This window comes from Gekko japonicus, unplaced genomic scaffold (assembly GCF_001447785.1).
Source record: "Gekko japonicus isolate JY-2015 unplaced genomic scaffold, Gekko_japonicus_V1.1 scaffold392, whole genome shotgun sequence".
Classification (NCBI taxonomy): Eukaryota; Metazoa; Chordata; class Lepidosauria; order Squamata; family Gekkonidae; genus Gekko; species Gekko japonicus.
The window spans coordinates 191,288-207,687 of NW_015174853.1; the positions used below are offsets into that span (position 1 = coordinate 191,288).

At 37.9% G+C, this 16,400-nt stretch overlaps 1 protein-coding gene across 1 annotated transcript in view; it reads right to left on the reverse strand.

Annotated features, from left to right (window-relative positions):
• The window catches only part of SDCCAG8 (serologically defined colon cancer antigen 8), a 174,917-nt gene that overhangs the window by 111,650 nt on the left and 46,867 nt on the right, over positions 1–16,400 (reverse strand). Inside the window, exon 12 of the mRNA XM_015424563.1 lies at positions 9,990–10,132. Within this exon, the coding sequence (XP_015280049.1) occupies positions 9,990–10,132 (143 nt within the window). The remainder of the gene's footprint in view (positions 1–9,989; positions 10,133–16,400) is intronic.

Below are 16,400 nucleotides of genomic sequence, written 5' to 3' on the forward strand. Positions count from 1 at the left end.
GAGCTGGGAAGAAGTCTGTCCCCTGTCATAACTGAATAGACCGGAGACAGAAGAGAGTTACCAGATGGGAAGATATAAGTAATTGTACATTTGCTTTTTTTCTGTTCATCATTTTTCTCTCTCTGCAAGGACAGGGCTAGATCCGTAGTACATTGAGAATGATTTTGAAGAGCATTTTCCTTTAGGACTCTTATTTGAGCATAAGGAAATATACAAGTAGATGCCCCTAAAACCTAATTATTTCAAGATATAATGTCAATCCTTCAGTCATTCAAATGAATGATAATTTATTTACTGACTACAATAAATAGGCTCTTACTCTGTGCCAGAACAGAATTTATGAGAGGGCTTCACAGAGAAAGAATCTAAATATTTTTCTTCTCTGTGGTGGCATGAGTTGTTCATACACAGGATAGTTTAAAATCTATATCACATAAGCATATTTATGTTTTTGCCCTGTTTTAAATGGAAAATATATTTGTCAAAGGAAATTAGTGCAAGAAACAATAACACACCAATCACAATATTTTTCTAATGTCAAAACCTTAAGATGTATCAGATACACTGTTTAAAATAGTTTCTAATGAAAAAGTGAAAAATCATCTCCCATATAACAAATGAGGAGAAAATAGTTAGGAAGAGCCTCACACATATTATAATAGACATACAAGCAATAGATATCTTTGTAGCAATTGAATTATGTCCCATTTTTTCTTATTGAGTAAGTGTGAGTATAAACAGTTCAAATAAAATGTTTTATAAAATCAGATGCATTTAAAATCCTTGAAAGGGGGGGGGTCAGAAACCTGTTGGAGCACAAAAATTAAGTTTCTTACTATAAAATCCCTTGCCGTTTCAAGAAATCAAAAATTAAAATCTCTAGCACAATGCCCATATTTTGTGTAGCTGTTAGATTTCAGAACATATTTTTCTGTCACTTCATTAATAATGTTAGAAATACCATGATCTTAAACAGTACATATTATTAAACACAAACCCAAAATATTAGGCAGTAAAAAGCCAGCACAGTTTATAAAGTACACTTCTGCAATGATTCCTAAATTACTGCCGGAAATCAGGAGAGCCAGTTTATTCAAAATCATTCTATATTTGTCATCATGAAGCAGTATATGGTCTAAATGATATCTGGTAAAATATTTCATCTTCCATAATAATGCAGAGCAGCTCATCTATAATGAAATAACATTTCAGCTTCCTTAGGAAGATCCTGTAGCCAATGGAAAAGGTCAGGTTTCCCAATCAGATACATCCTTTGATAACAATAAAGGATTATTAATTATTCCACCACCATCTCTTAATTACCTTAAGGCAAGACCTTCTTTTCAGTTGTGGAAATATTTGTGGCTTGTACAGCTCTAGGACAAAGAATCAAGATATTTTCACAGAACAGCTCAGGGAAGGGGGAAAAATGCTTGCAAGATTCTGTTACAAATAAGGAAAACAAATGGTAACTTTCAAATCTACTGTAGTCATTTACTAATATGCTTCTATGTCAAATAAGACTAATTTTTTTCAACAGCCCCAAATTAGAAATATTGCAGAAACTGATGCATAAATAGCATATGGCTCTGTTATACCACCTATTTCAAATCCCCGTAACGTTTCATCCCCTCCCTACTCAAAATGAATAATTGAGCCAAGCCATAAACCTTTCACAAAGAGAAAACATACAAGTTGAAAAACAGAAGCTGAAATTTCCTTTGTTCAGTAAAGAAATGCATCAGCACATGCACTTGTTTATCTTCAAAGTATTTCTATCATTCACACTGGTCATTTAACTATGTAACTACAATAATCATTCTATATAACAGGATAGTTTTTCAGGGCCATTTCTTCTAACATGTTATTTTCTTTTCAGCCCCGCTGTCTCTGTTTTTCAGTCTGACAGTCAATTTTTTACCTACATGCCAATAAACTCCCTAGCACTCATGATGCTTGTACAATGTGGAACTGGATCACATACAAAGTTACAGAACTGAGGTGCAATGGTTATGATGTGCAGAAGGGAACAAGTGTATGCCCTTATCAAAAAGCACAAGGAACAATTTTCTAGAACACGGTTGTTCTAATTAAAGTCCCAAGCCTGACATGTGCTGAATGTTCAGGTGAGAATAATCTGCTTAACAGATGAATGCACAGTGTCCTCACATTTACTTTCAGACTAATAAATACACTAACAAAAACTGATAAAATATACTGAACATAGGTGATGTCTCACAGTATGCTTCTAACTCCAGAGGAATGACATACATTTTCTTTGTCAGTACAGATTGGAAGTCAATTCATAGATTTATGTATTCCTTGTATTATACATGTACAGATATATTATCCAGTTAAGAAAAGTTTCTGTGTGCCTTCAGTACTAAAAAGACATTGCAAGGTCTTGCATCAGACCAATGGCCACACCACTGTAAACATCATGGAACTCTGCAGCTATCCTGCAGTTTCCCTCTCTGTGGTCAGTCTTCCCAGCTGCCCTATCTGTTACTGTCTGATTAGTTCTGCTAAGGAGCCCCTCCCCTGCCAGCTTTCCATGCCATCTGTTCTACACAAGATGGCTGCTGCCCAGCAACCTAACACTGCCCTCCTACCTGGCACCCGGCTACCATCCTTACCCCAAAGTGCTAACACAGGTTCTCACTGCTGGCAGAGTCAGGATTTCATTACTACTACTTTGACAAGTGCAGGGTTGTTTGTAATTTCTCTTTTATCCTGATTTTGATTGTACAACCACCTCCCACTGATTCAGTTTGCTTCAGTTTTGTTGCTCACAGATTTTACTCTCCACATTAATCTCCCTCTGGCATGTTACTGCATCTGTTCCCTTTTTTATTATTAATTTTCAAATTCCCACCATTTTTGACAAAAAGGAGGTAATCTACACTCTGCTTCTGCCCATTTCATTTTCTTTAATTTGGAAGATCAGTATGAAAGCATGCCAAAGAAGTTAATTCTCCGTTAACAGTTTATTTTCTGGCATCACGATGCCTTTGTATATGAAAAGCAGATCGGAATAAATGTTAACTAAACCACAAGCAATCCTAAATTTAATGAAAAATAAGCTTATGAAACAGAACCTAAGAAGTTTATTAAGCATAGACTAGAAACTTATTTCAGGTTTTACCCTACGCTTCAATTGTAAATTAGAAGGTAATGTTTTTGAAGCCAGTTATTAAAATATGTTTCATTATTCTTTACTTGAGTCAAATACATTTTTCTATGGATCTACACTATTACTAATTGGTGTATTTTACAAAATATTAACCCTTGCACTATTATTTGTCCTGATAAGTCAACCTAGTTTCTTAGAAATTTGCAAATCATTTATATTATAAAATAAGGATGTTCTTGATAAACTGTATTTTAAAGCACCCCATAGTATTCTTCTCTGTAACAGATACTACTGATGAAGTAATATTTACTGTAGTTATTAATTATCTATAATATCTTGAATTATATTATAGAGGGGGATGGAGGAGATTTTTTTAAAAAATCTGCGGTGTCTATGTATCCCCCCCCCACCTAACAATAATATAGCCAATATCCTAAACAACGAGTAAACTTTAAGGATATTAATCAAGTCATAAGAACCTGGAAGATAGAATGATACATTTAAATTATGTACCTTATTTATTATACATGGATATCAATTAATGCCACTGAAGCGCCTGAAAATGTGCTGGAGGCTACTAGAAACACTGATAAACAGTGGGCATTTGAAGCTGAAGTGGAAACAATGCTTTTAACTGTTGTTGTCCGTCCTTCAAAACATTGCCCAAAATATATGATTTCAAATACCAACATCAAATACTCTTTCTTCTTCCTCTGAAATATACTACGTCCTATAATTATTAGCAAAAGCACAGAATAATTTGAAACAAGTATATTGTATGTTTTGGCATTCAAAATTAGCATTGGAGTTTTGTAGGCGTAGATCCTTCTTAAACAGTTAAAGCTAGGCACAATCCACTAAGAGTTTCTTATGTGCAAGCTCTGCAGAAATGAACTCCTATTGTAAAAAAAGCAGCAACATATGCTTGCAAATTCTCATTATTTTACTAGGACGCCAAATGAGTACCTAATGGATTGCATGCAGTATTTCAATCCTTATCAAAAATTTTGGAAAATGGGTTGAGTATCAGTAATAGGGCAGTCCTACACTGCAATTACCATAGGTATCACCTGCTTTTATTGCACTGTCATTAGCTTTGAATTCCACACTCTATATTTTATAGTGTATACCCTGCCTTAGACAGTCTGCTGTTGGCATTGCTCCCTAATTCACTAATCCTAATCCTATTGTAGTGTTGATCGGGTATTATGATTTCTGACTGTACTGTTTATACCCTGTAACCCTTCTTGAATCTCAGAGAGAAAGGCAAAATATAAATAAAGTAAATGTTTAAAAGTTAAATTACTACTGTACACGGACAGTGGAAGGCTTTGCAGTTAGTTGAGCATAGTAGTAGGATTTAACCATAACATTAAAAGAACAGAACTGAGTCCCTGATCTGAGGTCTCATCCTAAATAAATACAAAACAAACAAACAAAAAACTTAGTTCAATGTAGCTAATGAAGCTAGTTTATTACAGTCAAAAAGGTTTCCTTAAGAATATAAAAGGGTTAGTTTACACTTAGAATAATTCCACCAAATGAAAAAAAAATAATACCTCAGTTCTTGGAGTTCATTTCATACTTAGAACAGGGGACATTCTTAGAAGCTGAACCTATCCTTTGATATGAACTTATTACTGATGTCAAATATTAATTTGCTTTTTGGAGTAGATCTCCCTGGTGAAGGTAATCATGGCACTGGTACAAAGAAGGTCCTTCCCTAAGTATTGTAATATTTCTCTTCAAAAAAAGAAAGAAGAAATAATAGACCCTCCAAAACCTCAAGGGTTTGAAAGTTATATATAGGAGACAATATACAGGTCCCTCACCATTTAGGGTTCTATAGATAAAATTAGCAATCTGAACTGGCCTAGCGCAGTTAAGCAAGGATTGATCTGGGATCCATTTCATCTCTCCCTATTAGGAGAGGAACAAAATGCAAACTAGCTGAATGTTCTGAACATTCTTCATGGGCAGCTGTAGTAATTCCTTATAGTCATTCCTCATGGATAACAGTAGACAAAATTGCAGCATCACACTAGGGCCTCTGTTAGCTTATTGGAGTCACCAGTGGGAAAGGGTCACCTGGCTACACTCCCAACTCGAGTATCTAGGAGCAAATATTAATTCAACTGATTTGTGAAATAGGCGCAAAATTTACTTGCATTTAGTAAGAACCAATTATTCACTAACACGGTTGTGTTCAACTGGCATCAATTCAACCAATGATTCTTCTTCCTCTCTGAATTCATTTCAACAGTTTGGATATCATATTGGTAGAATGCTTTCCATCAGTTATATTTAGAACTGTTAACACAATAGAAATATTAACTGGATTCAGATATATAAGATGCGAGCATGAACCAATTACAAGGAATTTTAAAGATACAGACCTAAAGAATGCTATGTCTTCTAAGTCCAAATGAAGGCACTGATTATGACTAATAAAGCTCTGAATGGCTTTCTCTGCCAACCTCCACCTCTATGTTGTCCTAAATTCTAAAACATTAACTAACAGCTTCAAGCTAGAACTTCCAATTACATTTACAGAGGCAGTATTCATGGGCACCATTAGTCTGTGGAGTCCTTCCCACAGAGGTTCAGCAAAACCTCAAGAAAACACTTCACACCTTACAGGTCTCTGGTCTTCTTCTGCATATCACCTTATCTGTTTTCTAACATTTGAAGCACACTGGAATGTCTAAAGATCATGTGGTAAATATGCCTCCAGAAAGGGCCATTTGGGGAAAGGGCACAAGATTGCTGTTTAGCTTGGGCCTTAAGATCAGAAAGGGAGCTCAAATTTAGTCACATTCATTTTTTGGCATTTCACAACTTGTTTTTATGTGCATCCCTAGTGGAACAAAATGTGACACACTATCTCAGGTTGAGTTAAAAAAAATGTCCACACTATGGCTCACTCTTTTTTGGGTGCCTTGTTTTGTTTTTATGTGTTGTCATTTTTTTTAATTATTATGGCTAGGGGCCTCAAAAGCAGGAAATGGCCTAGGGTCTCTCTGGACCTCTGAGAGGGCCTCCATCCAGGAGCAGTAACTGGGAAATTTATTGCAAGTTTTCAGACATGTGCGTTCCAGGTGCTGGTTCTTACCTTTAAAGCCCTTCATGGCCTGGGACACACATAGCTGAAGGACCACCTCCCTCTGTGCCAGCCTATACAACAGTTTCATTCAGCTGAGCAATTTCTTTTGTTGGTGCCCCCCACTGCAGTTGGCATGTCTATCACTGATTTGTGTAACAGCCTTCTCCGTTGCTTCTCCCACTGTATGTAATGAGCTTCCTGAAAGACAGAGGAAGGCTCTCTATTACTGACCTTTAGCAAGGACTTTAAGGGTAGTCCTTTTTTGATAAAGCATTTGACTGATCCTTGTTTTTAGTGGCTGCTGTAAATGTATATATCAGTCTTGTCTTTTTTCTGAGGCATTTTGTTTACTCTCCATTTGAGGGATTGGATTTCTAATTACTAATTGTACATGTATTTTAGCTTTAACAGTAACCTGCCCTGAGCCTCTGGAAGGGTGTGGCAGCAGTTTTTACAAACATGTGTGGCATAGTGTAGAGATTTTAAATATCTGCTGGATTTTATTTGCATGATAATATTGTAACCCATTCACATTTTGGGACAGAACAAGCAATAAATTCATAGATGAATGAACCATATTAAAATGTTCAAAATGTATTTATTTGGTTGATTATGGCTAATTAGAAAACCTGAAAATCTAATAAAATATATATTTACCATCATGGAAGCCAGCTTAAACCTGGAGATCAAAACTAGTTCAAATGAAACAGAAATATGGAATCGATGCTTTCCTGCAATTCAGAGGAAAAACCATAAAGGATAAAGAGTATTGAATCATTTCTAATTGAGAGGCAGTTAAACTGCTTTGCACTCAACTAGTATTTTAGAGTACTATTTTTGAGAAAGTCAGTTCCTATAAGATAAAAGAAGTTGGATGGATGATAGTTTTAAACCAGAAGGTTATGGAAATGTCATACCGAAGATCCACACATATGCCAGATCCAAGCTGTTTACAGTATTTACTATGGCAGAAAAAATAACTATTTCAAAATGATAAGGGAACTCTGTCTTGTTTTAAAAAGCAAGATTCTAGTCTTCATGTTTATAGAGGAAAATATAAGAGCGCTTAGTCTAAATTTAACAAGAAAGAGTGGCTTATAGGGGGGTTGTACCATACCATGCCCATATCCTGCAAATGAATTCATATGACACACATGCCCCCGCAGAGACCCATGTTCAAGTCCCCACTCATGCCAGGGAAGCTTGTTGGGTGATCCTGGGCCAACCACTCTCTCTCAGCCTGACCTATTTCACAAGGTAGTTGTTGTGAGGATAAAACAGAAGCAGGGAGAACAATGTTTTAAGCAGCTTTGGGTGTCCATTTTGAAGGAAAATGGGATATAAATATATTAAAATAAACAAAATCACCAACAGCTCTGCTTCTATAAGAAGAACAAGACACAGAAATTAAAGCAATATAACACGGACTGATTAAAACTAGACCAAATATATCTCAATGTTGCTAACTGCAGTTAAGACCAACTATATTTTAAAAACCGCTAATTGCAATAAATTACTATCATTTACAGACAGATGTAAGGCACCAAAGGGAAAAAAAATTAATTAATTAAGAATGGCTTATCACTCTTCAGTTTCTCTAAAGCAGCCATGGGGGTTGGGAACAATAACTTTACTTTACTTAGTACTCTAACAATACAACTTTTGTAAAAACTTCAGCTCTTCAACAGAAAGGCCAAATCTGGACCCAATAACTAAACCTGCAATCTGGATTTGAATTTCAAGGCCAGTGTTTTTGCAACCTGCACTGAAACTAGTTTCTAAGATTTCTATTACTAATTCTACTAATTCTATTACTAATTACTAATAATTTGGTACGTGAAAATAAAACCTTTTCTTTGGGACTGCCATCCGACATTAGAAAAACAAATGCAATCTGTACTTGTTATGGCTCCAAAACCCATTTTAAATTATAGCACTGATGGGAGTCAAAAGTGCCAACCAATTCATTGCCTTAACACATCTTGAAAAACAAGAATTACACAAGATTCGTGCTCCAATGTGTCCCCAGTATAAAAGGCACAACAATCTGGGCCCTTACCAAGAAATTGGTGCAGATTAGCTGTCAGATAAAATATATAAGGATATCATAAGCAAATACAATTCAGTCAGTTTTTGAATAATAATAACAAGGAAGAAAGAGGAAAAGGGTAGTGGTAGAGAATAACTAGAGAGGAACAACCACTCAGAGATTCACCAGAAGACCATGTGGAAGATACAAGAGGTTTTATTAGGGATCTGGCCTGACTCTTTCTTTCTACTTTACCATAAAAGGGCAAATCAGCAATTCTTAGACCAACAAATGAATGATCAGTGATAATGAGGAAAATGCCCACACATTGTATTTTAAAAAAAAAGGTTAAAGAAAAAATGTCATGACAGAAGCTATCAGAAGCTGAAACTGTAAGATAACAAAGATTACATTGGTTAAAATGTAACAAAGCAAAAATGAAGATTTCTGTTAAACCCACTCCATCTCATCATGTATCCCAAGCAAAGTTCTGCAGAATGAAAAGTCTTTGTGCATTCTTATACAAATTGCAGAAGTGTTGTTTAATTTTGGCACAGTTGAACTACGCATTCTTTAGGTGCTGAACAATTAGTATACCTTATTAAGAGAATGGAAGTTTTTTAGAAAAACCATCTACAGTTTGGATTTTCTCCAAGACTCCACACAGCTTCATAACTTGTATGGTTAGCCTTAGGAAGGAAATTGATAAACCATTTGGTTAACTATCACAACAAATCATTATAAACGAAGTCCTGCAAGATCCAAACTTTTTTCTGTCTTAATAACTTACCCCAAACTTTTTTCAAGTTCATTAACCTCTAGCATATTTGTTCTCTAAATACAGGCTGTGAGAAGGGTGTTTTTCTCCCCATCTGCTACTAGCCCATGATCTATATTTACACCTTTTTTAAAAAAAAGGAAGAAGATGATGTGATCATTTAAGAGGCAAATTATAATCTCCCAAATGAACCACCAATATTCATATTCTTTGAGCAAGATCATATGTAGTTAGCCTCATCCAATACGACATATCTAAAAGCTTTCTGGGACACTTTTAAATCTAAATAGTTTTTTGTTACAGATAATTCTCATGTCCCTGAAAATGCTACTAGTTTGTGCTATAGATTGAACCCATTCCTATTAAAAATATAACATAATTATGTTCTGGGAAATCTGATGCTTAAGGAAACTACTGGCAACCGAAATATGATTAAACTTCAGAAGAGAGTTGTGATTGTATAGATCCTGACTACAGCACATGTATATGGCACAGATAATGTTGTCATTTACATTATCAATCATTTTCACAGAATGCATGCATCAGTGTAATGAATAACTGGGAAAAGTATGGTTAATTTTAGCTTTATAAACTTGGAATTGAAGAATAATGTGTTACTTAATGTCAACAGTTCCCTAAAGCAACTGCATCAAAGATGCAGAACTTGTTGGTGTATACTGAACTAACTACAGTCATTCCAGAATAACATTTAGCACCCTGCTTTATTTGAAAGAGCACTGTGGAACAAACTGGATTAATAGGTTTATAGTTATCATTACGAAATCCCTATCATGTGTCATTTTGTCTGGATGCTTTGTTCATTACATTCTCATTTCTCACACGCTTAAAGCCAAACAGTCAACCTGTGACAACTAGGCTAAGCCTGGTAAATCGTAGCAGTAAAAAAAGTGAAATTGGTGCTAAGGATGAACAGGGTAAGGGTTACCTGGTAAGGTGCAGCTGGTGTTCAGCTTTGCCCAGCAGTTCTGTTAGTTTCAGGTATTCGTCTTTTGCTCTTGCTGCATCCTGCAGCACTTGTTCTAAATGCTGTTTATGTTCATTGAGTTCCAGTTGTGCTCTCTCTATTTCCTTAAAAATACAAAAAAGCATGATAAAGTCAGAAATAGTTTATGCCTACCTATATTTGATAATAAAGTTGTAAATATCACAAAAAAGAATATTTCCATTTTAGGTGTTCATATTCTACCTGTAGCAAGTGCTGCAATATAATTGTGACACAGAAATTTAAAAGAGGGATGAATCCAGCAAGGTATTGCTTGTTACTAACTTAATTATTTTCTTTTGACTCAATGCTACCACCTTTAGTTCACTGTGAATTTCCCAAAATTTACACAATTATTGGCCAAAAAAAATACAGTAGTCTCAACAATTATGCTTAGCAAACCAACCAACCTGTTTTCTAATATTTGCTAATATTGTAACATCATGATAAGCATACTTATATTTTTAATATTTGCAGATTAATGGTTCTTCAAGGATTCTGTCCATTTTTATAGCTTGTGGTTACATTCATTCAAATAAGACATCTATCATTTATTTTTTTCCCATTTTCCCTCTTCTGACCCTGAAATTAATTCTTTAAACAACAAAACTATAGGCATTTGTTTGAAATGAAAAATAAACACAATTTAACCACAATTAATGCCAAGACAATCTTATAATTCCATATTATAGGCATAAATATAAACTCCCATCATTTTCTCCGGGGAAATGTCTAAAGTGAACAGATGGGCTTTATACCATACCCTCAAGATAAATCAGCTCAGGTTCTGTCAGACCATCCAAAAAGAAAAAAGGAAATTTTAACATGAAAGGAATTTTGTTCAGAATTGTCCCTTTATACCTGCCAGATGTTGGAGCCTAGGGATTTAAGGCAATACCGTGTCTGCTGATCCTCACTGTATACAGAGCTTGGATGCAAGTATCCCAGGGTACAGGTTTTAAAGATCAAAACCCTCATGACCTTTATCCAGAAATAAACTTGTGTTACATCTAAAACATTGATTTATTGTTTCCACAAACACTCTAGCATTTTTTTAAAAAAAATCCTAGGCAGTTACTTAGCAAACAGTAATTCTCTGTGCAACTTACAAGGACATGAATAACTGCAGTAAATTTAATAGGAAAATAAAGTTTTGGTCTCATGACGCAACTACAGTTTTTAAAAACACTTTGGGATTTCTTAGTACAGAGAGGAATGTTTTATGTAGATCACTTCAAGGATGTTTTATACTGTTTTTATATCCTGGCTTGCTTCTAATAGTACATGGTTAAGGCTTGTTTTACCACTTGGATATTATTTAGGATTGTTATGCTGTTTTTAATTATTTATTGTATTGTTTACATTTACCTGATCATTCAACCACCTCTTGCACCATTAAAGGAAGGGGGTTGTTTGATATTTTTGATATGCTGGGGTGGGGCAGTGGCAGAGCAGCCCCCCAATCTTGCACCAGAATGCTCTGAGACACCACAGAAGATATGGGGATGCACCTGCAGTTCATCTCAGAAACAGCAGCATTGTCAGCTTCCCAAATAAACTGAGCATGCATCAAAAGACACTCAGACCACTCAGGGAGTTAGTTGTGATAAACCAGCACAATCTTCTAAACACAGATGTGTCTTCCACATATCTTTGAAGTGTGCAACCCTTGACAACTGCATGTACTTGTCTGTAGGATCAAGTTGATACTTTAACTTCTTGAGGTTCCCAATAACAAAATTCGAGAACTGCTATATTATAAAAAGTAATAATCACTGCATCATCATTCTTGTGATCAGAGTGCAATATGCTGTACACTTCAAAACGCAATGGCTTAAAACAAAATCCTGAGGAATCCAAGTTTCAAGAAAAAGTCTGGGAAAAAGGAAGATCTCACAAGGGAAAAAAGTCTTAAAATATTTCTATCAAATGCTCAGAAACCACAAGATTTGACTGATCAGGACAGTTGTACAACTTCTTTCTGTCACACACAATGTTTCAGTTTTGTCTCATGCACCTTATCTTTTCTTTCCTTCCACTTCCTTACTCCCTGAAAAGGAATCTGAAGTTCTGACAAATACTTTGACATAATGCAGATTAACTGCTATATCTTATGTAAAAAGGTAAAGGTTCCCTTGCTCGAAAGCCAGTCGAATCCGACTCTAGGGTTGCGGTGCTCATCTCCGTTTTCAAGCCGAAGAGCCAGCGCTGTCCGAAGACGTTTCCGTGGTCATGTGGCCGGCATGACTAAACACCAAGGCGCACGGAACGCTGTTACCTTCCCACCGAAGTGGTACCTATTTATCTACTTGCAATTTCTTGCTTTCGAACTGCTAGGTTGGCAGGAGCTGGAACTAGAGACAGGAGCTCACCCCATCTTGCGGCACCCGGGTCTTGAACTGCTGAACTACTGACCTTCCACAGCCTGCACTTCAGCATCTTAACCACTTGAGCCACCGCAGCTCCTATATCTTATGTAGAGAATCAAAATTCCTTAGATATTGAGTTATAGGCCGGGGGGGGGGGGGGACCTAGTGAAGGCCTAACAACCCTAAATCAGTGGACTACAGGTTTGATGTTAACACAAGAGTATTCTGCACTAGACCTTAAGACCTGGTTCAACCCTGTCCCTGAACTTACATTCTACACTATACTCGAGTTCACACCTGTAATTATCTTGGGGTATTTTTTGTTTCCACATTACACTGAGGTCACCCTGGTTTTACTTCACACTTGTCCCGGGATAAACGGATGCTGTTATAAATAAGGATAAGTGCAAGGTATTCTGTTGTGAGTTGAACTCTGATAAAACCAGGGATGAGATCCAAGTATGTAAAGGACCAGTGATACAGAAACGCATATAGGGATCGATAGAGAAGTATTATGGGAAGAGCAATGAGAATAAGATTAATTTAGCAAAATTATTTAAAAATGAAGGTAGTAACAATATTATAATTGTCTGCATTACTCTAAAAATAGACAAAGGTTTTAGCAAGAGGTATAGAGCTGCGGTGGCTCAAGTGGTTAAGACGATGAACTGCAGACTGTGGAAGGTCGGTAGTTCAGCAGTTCGAGACCCAAGTGTGCTGCATGATGGAGTGAGCTCCCGTCTCTAGTTCCAGCTCCTGCCAACCTAGCAGTTCGAAAGCAAGAAATTGCAAGTAGATAAATAGGTACCACTTCAGTGGGAAGGTAACAGCGTTCCGTGCACCTTGGTGTTTAGTCATGCCGGCCACATGACCACGGAAACGTCTTTGGACAGCGCTGTCTCTTCGGCTTTGAAACGGAGATGAGCACTGCAACCCTAGAGTCGGATTTGACTGGCTTTCGAGCAAGGGAACCTTTACTTTACCTATAGTGAAGAAAGAGCAGATATGGAGATGGAAGAACAGAAAGGATGAATTATGGGAGTACAAATTCATCAGCGATGAAACTGTACCCCCAAAGTGATGAGGGCATTTTTAATGCACTGAAAGAGAGCTGGGTCTGGATTGTCCCAACATGATTGTACCATCACATTGTGAATTCATTTCCCAAGTGTGCAAGGCCCTGAATCAAGCTGGGTCATTTTTCTGGCCTGAAATGAACCCAGGGTGCCGTTTCCTCATTAGGATCTGTGCATCCACAATCTGAATCACTTCCATCTCCCTCTTTCTAATGACAGCGTCTCCTCTCTAGACTAGGGTTGCCAACCCCCAGGAACTGGCTGGAGATCTCCCAGAATTACATATGATCCCCGGGTTACATAGATTAGTTCCCCTGGAAGAAAAGGCAGCTTCAGAATGTGGGCTATATGGCTAAGGTCCCTCCCTGGGCTCCACTCACAAAATCTTCAAGAATTCCCCAACCTAGAGCTGCCAACCCTATCTAGACCCATGGCAGGCAAGCCCCAGCACAAGCACTGAACAGCAGCACATTGGACCATTTTACTCAGCACACAGGGCCAGTTGTCTGAACAAGGGACAGGGTTGAACCCCCAAGGAAGTGGCAGCATCACTGGGGCTCAAGGTTGCTTCCAGTGTGTCTGGCAAATATAAACTTCTTCTCTCCTCCCCCCACTGCTTTGTGTGCTGGCAAATCAAAGTGTTCACAGATAGATCTAGTCTATTGGAGCTGAATCTTGCTGGCCTCCTTTTCTATTCTTTATCAGTCCCAAATTCAAACCACTGGTACATTCAGTATGCTCTTTCACAGATAATATTCTCCCCAACCCTATTACTATTCCATGTAGCAAAATGAAGCCCTTGATGAAAGCCCTTCATATCTCCTTCCCTCCTCTTTGATTATCACTTCTTGATTTGCTAAAGAGACCTGGCATCATCCTGGCTTCCATTTGCCTTCCTCATCCTCTTTAACAGAAAGCAAAAGGTGAGGCTAGGTTTCTTCAGCAAAATTATTTTGAACATACTGGATTTTGAGGGAAAGGCTTAAAGGCTGAAAGGTGTTTTTTAGCTATGTGTAAGAATGTGGATGGAAGCACTGAAGTGGGTATAGGATGGGGTGACAAAGGAAGAGGAACACAGAGACGGGACAGGATGACAAGATGCAAGATGTGTCATAGAGTACAAGTCTTCTGAGCCCAGACAGAATCACTTCTATACTCTCTATCACTCTGCCACATTTTGGGAAACAAAAAGCAACAGAAAAAACACACAAAGAAAGCATAATCACTATTTATTTAGAGAATGTATATTTATTATTTAGGATATTTCTACGCCAGGGTTCTGCTTGAAGCTGCTTACAACCACATCAAAATATTAAAAACAAGCCAGTAAACAGAAGCAACGCGTTAAAGTCGACAGGGTGAAGGTGGTGGGGACCTTAGGGGGAAGTGACCATGTCCTCCTTGAATTCCAGTTGCTGTGGGGGGGGGGGTCAAGGATGTTCGTAGCCAGACTCGTAAATTAGATTTTTGTAGGGCCGACTTCAACGAACTCAGAGGCTTGATGGGAGTCAGTCCATGGGAGAGTGTGCTGGAAAGGAAAGGAGCAAGCGAAGGGTGGGCTCTTCTCAAACATGAGCTTTTGCAAGCTCAAGCCCTCACTATTCCAGCAAGACGGAAACATGGTAAGGGCTCCAATAAACCAATGTGGATGGATTGAGAGCTCCAGAATAAGCTAAGGGAGAAAAAGGAAATGCTCAGGAAATGGAGGGAAGGTCAGACCTCTAAAGAGTATGAGAGTTACTAGGTACTGCAGGTCAGCCATCAGAGAAACCAAAGCTCAGTATGAGTTGGATCTGGCCAGGGGGGCTCACTACAATAAGAAAAACTTCTACAGATATGTAAGAAGCAAACACAAGGTAAAAGAGGCAATTGGACCACTTTTGGGAGTAGAAGGAGAAACTCTGGTAGAGGACAAAGAAAAAGCAGACAGGCTTAATGGGGTTTTTTTGCCTCTGCTTTCTCCCTGAAGAACTCGAGCCCATCTAGAGATGATAGAGGACATGATAGGACACCTGAGTGTCCAGTTGACATTGACAGGGAGTTTGTGGAGAGGCACCTGGCTGCACTGGACAAATACAAATCTTCTAGGCCAGATAGCGTGCACCCAAGAGTGCTCAAAGAATTTTCTAATGAACTTGCAGAGCCTCTGTCCATCATCTTCAAGGCCTCCTGGAGGACTGGGGATGTGCCACAAGATTGGAGATGAGCGAATGTAATCCCAATCTTTAAGAAAGGGAAGAAGGATGACCCGGGAAACTATAGGCCAGTCAGTCTGACTTCTGTTGCTGGGAAGGTATTAGAGCAGATTTTAAAGGGATCAATCTGTAAGCATCTGAAGGACCACCTAGTGATCTGGGGAAGTCAGCATAGTTTTGTCCCCAACAGATCTTGTCAGACCAACCTGATTTCCTTCTCTGATTATGTGACGAGCTTACTGGATCGTGGGAACTCTGTTGATGTGATTTACCTGGATTTCAGTAAAGCTTCTGATAAGGTTCCCCATGACATTCTGATGGGCAAACTGGAAGATTGTGGACTGGACTATAGGACAGTTCGGTGGATAGGGAACTGGTTAGAGGACTGAACCGAAAGAGTGGTGGTCAATGGCGTTTCATCAGACTGGAGGGAGGTGTCCAGTGGGGTGCCGCATTTTGGGTCTGGTATTTTTCAATAATTTTATCAGTGATCTGGATGAAGGGGTAGAAGGGCTACTCATTAAATTTGCTGATGATACCAAATTGGGAGGAGTAGCAAACACCCAAGATACAGTTAAAATTCAACAAGACCTGAATACTCTGGAAAAGTGGGCAGTTGCAAACAGGATGCAATTCAACAAAGATAAATGCACAGTATTACATCTGGGCCACAAAAATGTCAAGCACAAATACTGGATGGGGGATACGTTTCTG